General features: G+C 38.8%; 1 protein-coding gene across 1 annotated transcript in view; it reads left to right on the forward strand.

Moving 5' to 3' along the window:
• ctnna2 (catenin (cadherin-associated protein), alpha 2) overlaps positions 1-15,173 on the forward strand; it is a 205,871-nt gene that overhangs the window by 16,715 nt on the left and 173,983 nt on the right. The window contains exons 3-6 of the mRNA XM_077524899.1: positions 2,061-2,256; positions 4,383-4,549; positions 5,772-5,891; positions 7,477-7,743. Coding sequence (XP_077381025.1) covers positions 2,061-2,256; positions 4,383-4,549; positions 5,772-5,891; positions 7,477-7,743 — 750 coding nt within the window. The remainder of the gene's footprint in view (positions 1-2,060; positions 2,257-4,382; positions 4,550-5,771; positions 5,892-7,476; positions 7,744-15,173) is intronic.

The following is a 15,173-nucleotide window of genomic DNA, read 5'->3' on the forward strand; positions in this document are numbered from 1 at the left end:
TATTCAGAGCATAATTAAATATACATCAAGCTTTTTAAGCTACTGTTGAAAAACAACACATCAAGGAGCTGTGACTAGATTGAGACAGTCCCGGAGGAAAGCTCCATGACACGCGCTTTTAGCTTTCTCTGAGCTTGCAGTGTGTTTTGCACAGCCCAACCCTGTGCAGCCCAGTCCTGTGTTAATATATATATATATATATATATATATATATATATATATATATATATATATATATATATATATATATATATATATATAATATATATTCGTCTTTTCTTCTTTTGCATTCGCCAGCTTTGTTTGCCGCTAAGTTATTGGCCACCAGGGTAGGGTTCTTTAGGCTGCACTGTTGTAAGTGTGGTTGTAAATTTGATGAAAATTCCTTTTTTTTCCAAAACACTTGGCCACATTGTGCTGCAGCCTGCATGATTAACACAGGGAAAATAACATATCATGTTTAAATCGTCCATCTTTCAGTCCTATCTCTACAGATGTACCTTTCCTGCCTCTTTAATTTACAGAGTATCTTTCGACTGTTGGCAGTACTTCTCCATTTTAATGGTATGAGCAGCCAATATATTGCTTATTGCTCTGCTGCTCTGTAGGATAGTTCAAGAATGAACTTCTTTCACAAAAGGCCAGGTGCACTACAAGCACTTTGTGATGTTGCTGCTGCAAAGCATAGTGCTAAAGCAATTACATTGGATTTCATTAACACATTGATTGGATGCCTTCCCTGACTCTGTATTTACTATATGTTTCCGCTGCTGCACACGGTTGTAAAGAGTATTCTCTTTGGTCATGATTGGTTTTTATCATAATAACATGGATCGTTAACTGAATACACTACCTATGGAACTGCCACATTTTTCATCCAAAGTTTTTTTTTTTTTTTTTTTTTTTTTTTTTTTTTTTTTTAAATAGTGTGAAGCAAAACTTTTAATCTGCAGCGACTTTGAAAAATAAACAGTCTATTTTCATTTTGTGACTTTTTCAACATGACCTTCTTTATGTACTGTATATTAACTGTGAAGAGCTCCCTCACTTGTTTGGAATCAACTGTTGATTAATGGTGTCTTGAAACAAATGAGGCAAACTGAGTGCGCTACTTCAGTGTAATCAAACAAGCAAAAGTAGTGTTGATTCAGTCTCAGGTTTATGGCCTAATTAAGATCATGACGACGTCTATGGGAAGGTGAGTCCCATCTATGCAGACGTACAATATGGCAACATCTGCTCAATACAACACGAAGCAGGAGCTCAGACTATTTAGTGAGGAAACTCTTCCATGCATTGAAAAATAACAATCAATAAATTGATTTGATTTGCCACATATATCTTGTGAATTTAGTCAAGTACTCACTTAATATTTGGACGAGTGTGTATTGTGCACAGGTTTGTTTTGTGTCAATAATATTGGGATATTGTTTCCTAACACGGATTGAAATAACCACCCCGTTGCACTTTATAATGAGCTCTGTTGGAGCATGAGCCTGTGCATCTAGAGATTTTAAAAGAAATATGTGATAGATGATGAATTCCATTTGCTGACAAAATGAGAACAGACTGCTAAAGCAAATATTGCAACCAAGATGGAAAATAATTTTATTTTTGCCCCATTTTTAGAGGGAAGTCCTCAAAGATTTCAGATCCAGTCAGAAAGAACACAATAGAGTGCGTGCAGTGTAAGGAGTTCTGCCTCAGCAAAAGGCAAGCTCCAAAAAGAGTTCCGCTTGAGAAACTTTGTTGACAGTCTTTATTGTCATGTACTTCGGGAATGCCCACAGCTAATCAGTTTGATGATAGGGGCTGTTTTATTACTGTTTTAGTGTGTTGACTAAGTTAAAAGTCCTTCGTAAGGATGCTTGTGATTTTTATGCTTCCATAATGTCTTCAACAAATATCAATCCCTGCATGAAGCCATATGTAATCTTCCATCACTCACACATTTCTGAATGGCTCTTGGACATTTGCTACCTGAATATGGTCAGAATACTGCAATCTCTCCGATAGTGTCACTGTCTGACTTTTTTTTTCCCCTCCTCTGTGCTTCCTAGGTGACCACTTTGGTAAACACAAGCAACAAAGGACCATCCAGTAAGAAAAAGGGCCGCTCCAAGAAGGCGCATGTCCTGGCAGTCTCAGTTGAGCAGGCTACGCAGAACTTCTTGGAGAAGGGAGAGCAGATTGCTAAAGACAGCCAAGATCTCAAAGAGGAGCTCATTGCTGCTGTCGATGATGTCCGAAAGCAAGGTAAGAATGTGGAAGCATTTTCATTTCATCAAGAGTTCCACAAAGTCACCTTTTCAAGGTACTCTTAGTATTATATCAAATGAATAGTTGTTTGTCTATATGTGCCCTGTGATGCCTGGTGACGAGTCCAGAGTATATCCCACCTCTCACTCAGTCTGGGCTATGCTCCAGCTCATGTATAACCATAATGAGCAAAAAGGCAAAACGATAGCATAGCATTGCCTTTGGTGAATCAAATACTATGTCTTTGTCATGCATGACAAAGCCTGTCATGCGAGACCAATGGAGTGGAAAGTTTTACAAAGCAACAGATTAGTAAAGTAATGAAATTGAATGTGACAAACATGCATTTGGGCTGGCATTTGTCACAAGCAACATCGGTTTTATAGGATGAGATGTTCCCTGTAAAATTGCACCGTTCACCTTGCAAAGGTCATTTTGAAATGAGCACATTTAAATCTGTCCTCATGGCATCGACCCATGTCACTGTGCCCTCTTCCGCTCAGTTCTTGTCACTGTTAAATTATGCACCTGCTTTCAGACCACATACATATTTGGAAGGCAAACCTCTTTGGGCTGTCACTTTTTAGCTGCTCATCATAAAGCAAGACAGACTTCTGGTTATTGATGGGCTACACAGTCTTGTGCTTTCTCATGCTGCAATTACAATACGTTTCCCAATTTACAGTAACCCTGGTTATTATCCAATGTCACAAAATCACCCTTATAAAGGCATTTTTTTTCTCCGTATTTGTGTACAACACAGTCCTCCAATTTGCGTGCATCCTTTACGGAGTAAATTATCAGAATCAATTAGGATTTAAAACATATCAACAAGCCGTAAATGCTCTTAAATCCAGGTTAAAATTTATGCCCGTTTCCCATACCTACGATTATGGTCTTTCTTTTAAGTTCAAAACTTTGGGCTGCTGAAAGTCTCAAACCTGAACAAAATAGCCAAGAGTGAAGGATTGCGTACTCCAAGCAGATGAAGAGAAGCTTATCCATGCTTTTATCTCCAGTAGACTCGATTATTGTAACAGTCTTCTGACCGGACTCTCTTAAAAAGGCATCAGACAGTTGCAGCTCATTCAGAAAGCTGCAGCTCGGGTTCTGACCAAAACAAAGAGATCAGAATATATCACTACAGAGCTTTACACTGGCTTGCAAGCAGCTGTAGAATAGATTTCATTATTCTGCTACTGGTCTATAAAACACTTGAATGGTTTGGGTCCTATAAACCCAGTAGGGCTCTGAGATCTGCAGACTTGGGTCAATTAATGGAACCCCCAGAGTTCGAAGTAAACATGGCAAAGTTGCTTTTACCTATCATGTTGCACACAAATGGAATAACCTTCCAATAGAAGTGGAGTCAGCTCAGAGTGTAAATGTTTTTAAATCCAGGTTAAAGGCTTTGCTCTCCCCACCCCCCGTATCTTTGGTTAAAGTCATAAACATAAATATTTTTAAACATTTCTTTCTTTTAATTATTAAATGTTGGCTGTTTTAACGTGGTCAATGTTTGTTCTTTTAGCTACTTTAGTTTTCTCTCCTTTGCTTTTGAATGGCGTTAACTGTTGTCTATTTTGATGCCTGTGGATTGCTTTTGTAAAGCACATACATGCCTTGCCTTTCTAAAGTATTTTTAAAATCATGTTTTCATTCTTTAAAATCTTGTTCTTGTACTTTGCACTCCTTCAGTAATTTTAGTAAGCTATTTTTCTTATCTCTTTACTTTGCTTTTAAATCTCTAACTCTGCTTATAACTTGCTTATAACATTATATATTGAAATGTACTTTTAATTACGGTATGTGAAGCATATTGTTGTATTGTTGTAAGCAGGTTGTAAAAAAAACAAAAACAACAACAACAAACAAACAAAAAAAAACTCTCAGCCTCACCCCACCTCAAGGGGGAGAATATTTTTTTTATTGTAAAAAAAAAAAAAAGTGTTCATGACATTTTACAATGGCTGTAAAGAATATACAGTATTAATAATATTTATATAATGTCAGCCATCTGTATGCTGTCGTTTGCACACAAATACACATACAGTATACATACTGTATGTAGTGTGCAAAGATATTGTAAATGTAAATGTAACACGTGTGTATTTGTTTTGCAGGAGAGACGATGCGCGTTGCCTCCTCAGAGTTTGCCGATGACCCTTGCTCTTCTGTGAAACGTGGCACCATGGTGAGGGCTGCCCGTGCCCTGCTGTCTGCTGTCACCCGCCTGCTCATTCTTGCAGACATGGCTGACGTTATGAGGCTGTTGGCCCACCTTAAAATTGTAAGATTGATATTGAACCAGCAATGTGATTTTGTGAAATGTGAAATGCATGCTCTATGGGGTTTATGTCTGGATATTGACTTGCCATCTTGAGTCTAAAATCCCGGCGACTGATGAAGTTAGTTGTTTTAGCAGTGTGTTTTGAGTCATTATCTCACTGCATGCTGAAGAGCTTCCAATAAGTTTGATTATGTCTTTCCTTTCCATTGGCAGACCAAATGTTTCTATACTGTAGATTTTGTTGCTGCCTTTATGTGTTGCATCATCAGGGAAGATTAGTGAGCTCATCCCAGAAGAAACCATGCAGCAAGTCATTATCACATCCACGTAATTCCACAGATAAGCTTCTATTTATGGAATCATGAGCAGATCATTTCTTTCTTCAAACAGTGTTTCTGTCATTTGGTTAAGCTTAATAAGTTTATAAACCCTTCTCACAGAATTTTTGAGACTCTTCTGTGTTTTTTTTTCTTGATACATTTCAGGCAGGCTTTCCCATTCTTCTTGCTAATGAGTGGTGTACCTCTGTATATTGGTTTATGATGTCTTCTGACATCAAACCGCAATACAAAACAATAAAATAATACCGATATGCATTTCCAAAGGTCATACTTGAAGTAAAAAGAAACAAAACAACTGCAAAACATCTTAAACAATTGTAAAAACTGAAATTCTAAAAATGAGAGAACTTCAGGGTGGAGAATAAAATAATCATAATAAAAAAAAACAAATTTAATTAGAATAATAATTAAAAAAAAACATTGGGTTTTCTTCACCCGACACTTTCTTCTCAATCCCTTTTTCCAGCTCCATTCTTGAGAGCCACAGAGGATCTTAGCTGAAGCCAGCATAATCCTTGTCATCAAAGGCCTCTTCAAAGTTATCTCTTACTCTTCTCCTTTCCATTACATTTTGTAAAGCACTTTCATTAGGGATAGAAAGGAGTCCGGAATCACAATGTGCCCACATAATGGATGGTGATTGCTGAATTGAGACCCTTTTAAATTGCAGATTTTAATGGTTATTGTCTTTTTTTTTTTTTCTAAATCCGCTTGCAATTTCATGCTGTCGGAAAATCATTTTTATTCATTCAGCCAAATAAACGCTTTACCGTTTTTTTTGATGATTGTCATTAAAATATACTGCTTAAAGCCTTGCTGAAAATATTCTCCACACATCAATTTATTTTGTGGGATTCATTATGTACCTGTGTGTGTGACAGGTAGAGGAGGCCCTAGAGGGAGTTAAGAATGCAACCAATGAACAGGACCTGGCAAATCGTTTCAAAGAATTTGGCAAAGAGATGGTGAAGCTTAATTATGTAGCAGCCCGGAGACAGCAGGTAATTGTATGCCTTTCTTCACTTACTTGTACTTAACCCCCTCCCAAAAAAAAAAAAAAAAATCTCTTTTGACTTCTGGGTAGTATTCAGACTCTTAATCTTACAGACTTCAGCAGCACAATGGCTTATTGGTTACTGCAAGGCTGTTTTGGAAAGGAATCACAAGTCAGTTCTTTCTGTGTATAGTTACAATACTCTATATATTCTCTCTCTTTTTTTTGTTTTTTTTGAGAGAGCTCAGTATTCATTCGGCAGACTTCCCGAGTCAGCATGTCATCATCATCGTTCTGTTTTCTTTTTTTTTTCTTTCTTTTTGCCGTGCGTGCGTGTGTGTGTGCGTGCGTGCGAGTTTGTGCTCTTTAATTCACCTGAAACCTGTTAAAAATCCCATACCCTTCACCTTAACCGGATACTTCAGAGTCCCGCCAGAGTCGTGAAGTTGTCAGGAGACCAAAGAAAGGATCAAAGAAAAGAAGGCTGAAACAAAATGAAATCCAGCACCAACCAGATACCACCTACTACCCACAGAGTTACAAAACCAGAATCCTTCACCAACCCCAGAAATATCTAAATTTCTACATAATAGGGAGACCTCAAGAGACCAGAGGAAAGACTAAAGGAAGGAAGGAAGGATAGATGAAACAGAGTGAGATCCACAAACACCGGCCTCCACTCATTCAGCGACCAGTGGGAGAAGCAAATTCTGTTTGAGTTTCAGTAGATGCTGGTGTGGTGGATCTGGCATGCATGAAAACCTCCACCAAAGAGGGGTGCCGTCGATCTTGGCCCGACAAGGCAAGCACAGCCCTCCAGGACCTCACAGACCGTGGCAGCACCAGGGCAGTCTGTGGATTCTCTAATGGACATGGATAATTTAGTCTTCACTTGAGTTCACCTTACTTATGTATGTTTTTGGAGTCTGGGCAGAAGCTCGTGTACCGGGAAAAAACCTAAGCGAGCACAGGAAGAACATGCAAAATAGACACAGCTGAGAATCAAACAGTGAATCTCAAAACATATGCAATTTCCCCTTCGTCTACATTGCGTCCCTCTGAAAAACATCTCTTTAATTGGCATGTTTTCATAAGGAATTAAAAACTATAATGTCAAATGTGTTCAATCTGAATCTGCCTTATTTCAAATGAAATTCATTTTAGAATTTTAATTCACTGATGTGGGGCGGCACGGTAGTCGAGTGGTTAGCACGTCCGCTTCCCAGTTCTGAGGTCTCCGGTTCGAGTCCAGGCTCGGACCTTCCTGGGTGGAGTTTGCATGTTCTCCCCGTGCCCGCGTGGGTCTTCTCCGGGTACTCCGGTCTCCTCCCACATTCCAAAGACATGCATGGCAGGTTAATTGGGTGCTCCGAATTGTCCCTAGGTGTGAGTGTGGATGGTTGTTCGTCTCTGTGTGCCCTGCGATTGGTTGGCAACCAGTCCAGGGTGTCCCCCGCCTACTGCCCAGAGCCAGCTGAGATAGGCGCCAGCAGCCCCCGCGACCCTTGTGAGGAATAAGCGGTCAAGAAAATGGATGGATGGATGGAATTCACTGATGTGGTTTTAAGTGCTAACACAAAAACATCCCTCAGGAGCTGAAGGACCCTCAGTGTCGAGATGAAATGGCCGCTGCTCGCGGTGCTCTGAAGAAGAACGCCACCATGCTGTACACCGCCTCGCAGGCATTCCTGCGCCACCCAGATGTGGCGGCTACGCGTGCCAACCGGGACTACGTGTTCAAGCAAGTGCAGGAGGCCATCGGCGGCATCTCCAGTGCCGCTCAGGCCACCTCGCCTACCGACGAGAAGCACAGCCATGCGTGCATCGGAGAACTGGCTGCTGCCCTCAATGAGTTTGATGTGAGTTCCCCGCTTCCTTTTTTGCAGTCACTGCAATATGTGCAAACGTACAGTACACATGTACAGATGTTGATGCTGGTGTAAATGTTGATTGATCACTACACTTTCTGATCTTTTATCTATGCATTCGGTCTTAGTACTGTACATTGTAGTTTACTACTTACTTAAGCCTCACCATGATATCACAACTGGTAAAGGAAGTCACAACAACAATCACAATTTGTGAGCATAACCAATAATACTTAAACTGCATGTAATAATCATGCTAAGATTTTTATAGAACATAATAAATTAGAATTTCTTTCTCACTGTTAAAATGGTGAACAACATTTGCATGTTAACCTCTTCGGACCCATAGATGAGTGCAGTGGACATGACATTTGCGTGCCTAAACCAATAAAAAACACATAATTTGTATGATGTCAAGACTTCTGGTTCATGATTGGATCCTAGCTAACCAATCACGATTGCAAGTTGATTTGCATGTTCATGTTAAGAATGTTACATATAAGCTTGGTAAATTTACAACACGTTACAGCCATACTATGCTGGCGTTCCCTATAACAAAGAAAAAAATGAGATCATAACAAAACAAACAAAAAAAAAATCCATTTTGTTTTTATCTGGGAAAAGAGGCATAAACAATGCGGGTCAGAAGGGGTTAAAGTTCACAGATATGGTGAAGTAACTCATAGAGAGAGGGACTGATTATCATACATCAATCTTGGCACTTCGGTCGACTGTATGCAAAATCTCCAATTTGTGTTTTACAAAGCAATAAGCACAGTAGTGCTTGCTGCAACAGTCCAAATTCAGAGTCTCAAATTCATTTAATTAATTGTTGACAGTTTTTAAATTGTTATTTCAACCTGAGTTGCTCCTTTTGACCATAAAGTGAAAAAAATATATATATTTGTCGTTTGGAGCTGAAAACAAAGTCCTCCAAACAATGATCCATTGCTGCCACCTAGTGTCTCTACATTACCAATGAAGTACTTGCAAGTACACTGCAATTTTGTATGCAGTGCAAGTGATTCTTGGTGTCTGCTGGTGGATTGAGATGTCACTAGTTCTTTTGGGTTAATTATATCTATCCTTGCTGAAGAATCCTCTCAAGGTTATTTCAAATTTTCTTGGAACTCTGGAGCTGTATTTTTTTTAATTATTTTTTTTGGATGAGACAAAGGTAATTGATGCATCACCATGTATTTTAAAGTATACTCTTGAGTATTTAGATTGCCATGTACTGTATATTGATTAATACTGTATTTTAGCATTATATGACCCAATTCTGTAAGGATGTATTTGCCTTGTTTTTGGCGTTTTAAATGAAAATTAATGTATTAATTAATCCAACACATTGACAATATCACTTCACAAATACTTTTCTGTTCCCTCTCCAATTAGTGTTTTTCAGTCATCTCAGGGATATTAGTTTGACATTTTCTTAGTTAATTGTGTAATACATTGGTTAAATGGACAGTTCAAAGTGGTAAAATGTTGTTTGATACATTGCTCATAGAGTTCGTTAAGGTTTTACGATGGCAACGGTTTGAGACTGGAGCAATTGTGCATTTAATTTTACAGTTGCTGTTGTTGTTTACATTTGTTTACTGTAGTTGTTTGCGGAATTAGAACATTTTGAAAATTGTTTTGGAATTAACTGTGTTCAGCTACAGTGTTTGAGGACATTCTTGTCTTACTTTATGTCCAAACAGTTGAATTTGACACAAATTTGTCCTGTTTACGAGCAATACAATTAAAAAACTGAAATACGCTTTCAGTTTAAAACACAAATCAATGAAGCTCAAGTTATAAGCCACCTAAACCCTTCAATTCTGGAAGACCTATGATGCTTGTAGCGCGCAACCATCTTGACTATTTGACATCCCCAGTTAACATGCATTCCTTAAATTGATTGATTCATTTTTTTTTTTAATATGCGGGCTGCTAAAAATTGGATGTTGTGCCTCAAATTCTAGAAAAATGTTGTTGTTGTATTATTTATTTTTTTATCTGGAGAAGCGTTGTTGCCATTTTATTTTTATTTATCTTTATTTTTCTTACTTTGAAATTGTGATACTTAAGATAAAACAAAACACAGATTAAGTATATGTTGCATCTGTTTTATTTCCACAGCTGTGGATATAGAAAAACAGTCATATTAATTTCTAAATTGTTATATTGCAATTTTTAAGAAAAACTATAGTTCGTGCTGAATCAGCTATACCCTTTTTCCTTTCCCAAAGCCATGGCCTTTAACTAATTATATACGTTCTATTTTAAATATTCCAGTGTCCCAAAGACATATTTCTATGTTGTTGTTGTTGTTGTTGTTTTTTTATTTTTTATTATTATTTTTTTTATGCTAAAGCATACAGAAGGCTTTGATGCAGCCTCTGAACTGAAGAGGTTGAAGTAATGGTAGTTATTACAAAAACGGCCAGTAGGTGGCAGCAGAGTATACGAGATCAACCATGTTAAAACAGCTGATTTCCTCACAGTTCTAAACAAATTTATGAATAATGATGAAACTTAGCGATATTCTAATGCTAATTGCTGCTAGGGAAGCAGATACAAATATACATTTTTTTCCTGATGAAAGAAACACTAATCTTTATTTTGGTAGGTTCATTGTTTTTATAGCAATAGAATACAATATTCTGTGGGCCTTGCAAAATCAGTCAAAACCCAGTAAAACAGCCTGGAGCGAAGGGGCTTGCTTCAGTGAAAATTTCTGCGAGTGAACGAGTTAATAATGACATCAGTTCATTTAAAATAAAGGGTAAAACAGTGCAGCTTTTCGAAAAGCCAAAGACCTGCATAATTTGATTCATTTGACAGGCAGACAGACAGCAATTAAATGAGACAAATTGCCCTTTACTTAGCCCTCTGTGCCCGCCTGTAGCTGGTGCATGTTTAATTCCTAACTTACCACAGAGACATGACACAGCCTATGGTCAGATGCTCTTAGAATAGTAATGACCTGATACAGGAAGCTGTGACTCAAAGCTCTTGCAATGTGTCCTTTATGCTAATGCACACCAGGTTGCTGGATCTGCAAAGACGTGTACAAATTATTATTTGGTACACTAAAGCTAGGATGGACTTGGTTGATCAACCAAATAATCTTACAGCAAAGCTTTTAATATTGGGGTTAGTTTGTTTATACACCTCCAATAAAAGAAGCACCTTTTTGCCTATGTTCAGTCTTGCCTGTGTTCATTTTGTAGGTCATGCATCGATGGGAAAAAATCTGACAAAAATATCCACAGGAAACAATTCTTTTCATAGTCGAAAGGAAAGAACACATACAGTAGTATCTCCTCACCTCTATTGTGAAAGTGTCTGCACTATTTTTTTCAGACTCCAAGCTACCCAACAATCACAGACTAGTCAGCAGGAATATAAATGGCTGCTGTCTGTGCTCCTTAATTAGGGCTAGAAAACATCCTGAGGACTCCCTTGACCCCATTTTTCCACCACAGCTAACACCATCACAGGCACCAATCTGTTTTGTTTTTTCGTATTAATCCCTGGCAGCATACAAATGTGTTTGCGATGAGGTGCAATGCGTCATATAAGCCTATATTAGACGGAGGGCAGCACTTTGGCTAGTAGTAGTAGTGAGTTCTGATGGTTTAGGGTTCAAATCTATGCTCCAGCCATGTGTAAAGGCTCTCTGTGTGATTTTAGGGGTTTTCTCTGGCTTCATAATACATAAAACAAAACAAAACAGATTCATTGAAGATGCTAAATAAGTGGTACTCAAACTATGGCTTGAGGGCCATTTGCGGCTCAATACCCACAAAAAAAAAAGAAAAAAAAAGAAAAATACGAAAAAAGATAAAAAACATTACACACAGTCTGCAATACGTGTAGATGTCAAAATTGTGGGGCCTTGCAACACCCATATCCTCCATTGGTGTCTACTACTACCCTTAAATATAAAGTAATAATAAAAATAGCGAACAACAAATGAAAGTTTGTTGTTCTGGTGGCTAAGCTTTTCCATGTGCATGGCATCAAAATGTAGAAGTCCAACTTGCTACATTGCTATTACAAATCAATTGTATTTTCCTTATTTCCAATGAGAAATTAGCTATGACATTTAAACAAATTGAAAGTCAAACAGTGTTTGGCATCATTTATGTATTTAAAAGCATCAGTCGCTCAGCAAATGTAGCAGCTGATTAGTGTCAGAGAACTTTTAAAGACAGGATGCCTCCACGATTACTTACAAGCTGTGGAGAAAGCCACTAAGGAAAGGCACCAAAGGCACATACACAATATTCAAATTCATTTTTTTTGAGAGCTCAGTATCAATCATTCGGCAGCCTACCCGAATCAACGTGTCGTCATCATCACTCTTGTTTTATTTTTTTGGTGTGCGTGTGTGTGTGTGTTGTGCATGTGTGTTTGTGCTCATTAATTCACCTGAAACCTGTTAAAAATCCCATAGCCATCACCTTAACCGGTTACTTCAGTGTCCCGCCAGAGTCGTGAAGGAGACCAGAGGAAGGATCAAAGAAAAGAAAGCTGAAACAAAGTGAAATCCAGCACCAACCACTTACCACCCACAGAGTGACAAAACCAGAATCTTTCACCAACCCCAGAAACATCTAAATTCCAACAGATTTGGGAGACTTAAAGAGTCCAGAGGAAAGAATAAAGGAAGGAAGGAAGGAAGGATAGATGAAGCAGAGTGAGATCCACAAACACCAGCCTCCACTGATTCAGAGACCAGTGTTCGAATTTCAGTAGATGGTGGTGTGGTGGATCTGGCATGCATGAATACCTCCACCAAAGAGGGGAGCCGTTCACCTCAACCCGACAAGATTCAAATTCAGTAATCTGGTGTTAGTCATTCTGGTGCTTGTTAGTTTATCCAAAGTATCAAGCACCAATGAGTAATGGTAGTGTTAGGGTTCTCGAGATCAGTCTTGGACTAGAGGTGCATTCACAAGACCACTTTTGGTCTCATCTAGGAATCAAAGGCATTTTTACTCGCTCTTATCCCGGTCGCAGACAGGGTGGTCTCAGGACTTTTGATCTAGACTGGTTGTGACCAAAGCAGTGCTACTGTGATTAGTGAGAAACGCAGAATGAAGGTGCTGTGCTGCCAACCTGGTGGCACTCCAGGCGACACATAGCCTGGAAACCAGACTCATCGCCGTAAGCAGCGGATGCGTCTGGTCACTGTCGGCATCAAGTGCATTTCTGAGGTGGGGCAAACCTTACCATGAGTAACAGTAGTAGTCGGTGGATACGGAGTAAATTCAACATGGCTACTCAAAGAGAGACGGTAGTGTTATTATAGTAGTAATATCATTGTTGCGGTAAAAACTTGATTGGTGTGGTGAATGACGTCCACCGCTGAAGAGTGACGTTCCTTATGAAGAATACGTCACAACAACGTCACAAATGGTGATTTTTCTTTGACATATAAAGTTTTGGTCTTGTATTTGCCTCAATTTCCAAAAGTTTTCCTCTAGGTCCGGTCTCGACCTCTAAAAGTCTTTGTCTTGTCTCAGTCTCGAATACGCTCTTGTCTCTATAATGTCCTGGTCTCGGTTGGTGTGGTCTTGAGTTGACTACAACAGTAGGTAACAGCTTCTTCCAGGATGTGTCATGAGCCCTTTCATATCCGAATCAGCCTCCAGTAAAGATTGTCATTGGAAAACATTTTTATACAGTATATTTTGATCACGTCACATTATTCTTCTAACTTAAGGCTCAATATAAAGTGTTGCGTGGCCTTCCTTCACTTACATTATAATACTATTTACCTCTAACACATTAATTCAAAGCCTAAAAACATTTTTTTTTTTTAAATTCGGTTTACATATTCAAATGTTTCTAATGGGCCCCGGTTGGAACATTTATGACTCAGCTGCTAGGAATGATGCGTCACACAAAGGTTAGATTTTTTTTTTTTTTTAATGTGATGTTCAGATTCTGATTCATGACGTGAAAGGGCACCATATGAATAAACCAAAGAAAAGAGAATAACATTTCTGTTCCCCCTCCTGACTGACATCTAGAATTGTGTAACAGTACAGCATTTGTGGATGTGTGACTTTAAACACACTATACAGTACAGGGAAAGCCCTGTCTTATTGGAATAAAGTCTTTATTTGGGAATTTGTGGGAGGACAGATGGAGTCGAAGCCTCAGGGGTGTGTCGGGGAAAGACAGTGTAGTACACACAGGCATACATTTCTTTCTAGGTCGCAGCACACATTGGGGTACATTGAAGTATCAAAATACTGAATTGCATACTCTTCTTTGATAGTCTTACTATTTGTCTCTCTCCGTATGCACTCCTATACTAACAAATGCAATTGTCCATATATAGTATCCATTAAAAATCTCTACAATTTTTTTTTAAGCCAAGAGTAGAAAGTAACTAATACTTCACCTAAAATTGTCCTTCGTTTGTCTCCCCTTCTGTACTGCAGTGCTCTATTTTGCTCAGGATTATCCGAGTGCAAAGCAAATTCACAACCCTTTTTGAGCAACATGAAACAAAAGAAAGACATCAGCTCAAGTACGAGTTATATAAAGCAAGCCTCTTCTTTCTCTGCAGTTGCTGCCATTATTAAATAAACGAAGACGGTGATGGTGTTAAATCTGTGATTGCATCAAAATTGATCACCTAACACCAAATCTGTACCAGTTACATTTTCTTCACCCCAAGCATACATTGACTATCAACATATTTTAATATTGTTCTTTTTGTTTGTACATCATAAACAGGGCCATTGTTTTCAGGTCACATTTGCTTTTGGTGGATCAATGTAAAGTGATGCGGCGTTTAAAGATATTATCCATCAGTTTGTACATTAGCCAGAAGATGGCAGTGTGGGCTTACCTTTGTCAAATCTCCAGTCTCGAGTTCACCTCCCTCTCCCTGTCTTTTCCATTTTTATCCCCTTTTCCCTTAAGTCCTTAGAAACAGAGATTTAGAGCTCGCTCATTCTCAGCTGAGCCAAAGTGCCTGCATCATCTTGCAGTGTTTTGCAGTATGTGTAACGGAGGCTATCTTCTGAGTCTGAGATGTATGGAGACCCTTGAGACCCGATGACTTGTTTTCTTGAGTTGTAGCCTGAGCAGATTGACCCCCAGAGAGATGCCATCACCCCCTTGAGGAAAATCCAGTGGAATTAGCAAACCTGTATGATAACCTTGTCAGTTATTGTATGTGTGTGCTGAACACAGAGCAGCACGCATGCGACGGCAGATAGCTGCTTTGAGCCTGCGGCAGAAATGAAAGATGAACTGGATGGTTTTACAGCCTTTTATTTCCATCTGCTTGTCCTCTAGCTTTCTTGCTGCTGTAATTTCCGAATGCGTCTGAAACTGAAAGAGGTGTTTGAAAGGCTGGTGTGCTTTCATGCATTTCCTTCAACCATTTGGTAGCATTATTG

Source organism: Festucalex cinctus, chromosome 6 (assembly GCF_051991245.1).
Source record: "Festucalex cinctus isolate MCC-2025b chromosome 6, RoL_Fcin_1.0, whole genome shotgun sequence".
In the NCBI taxonomy this organism is placed as follows: Eukaryota; Metazoa; Chordata; class Actinopteri; order Syngnathiformes; family Syngnathidae; genus Festucalex; species Festucalex cinctus.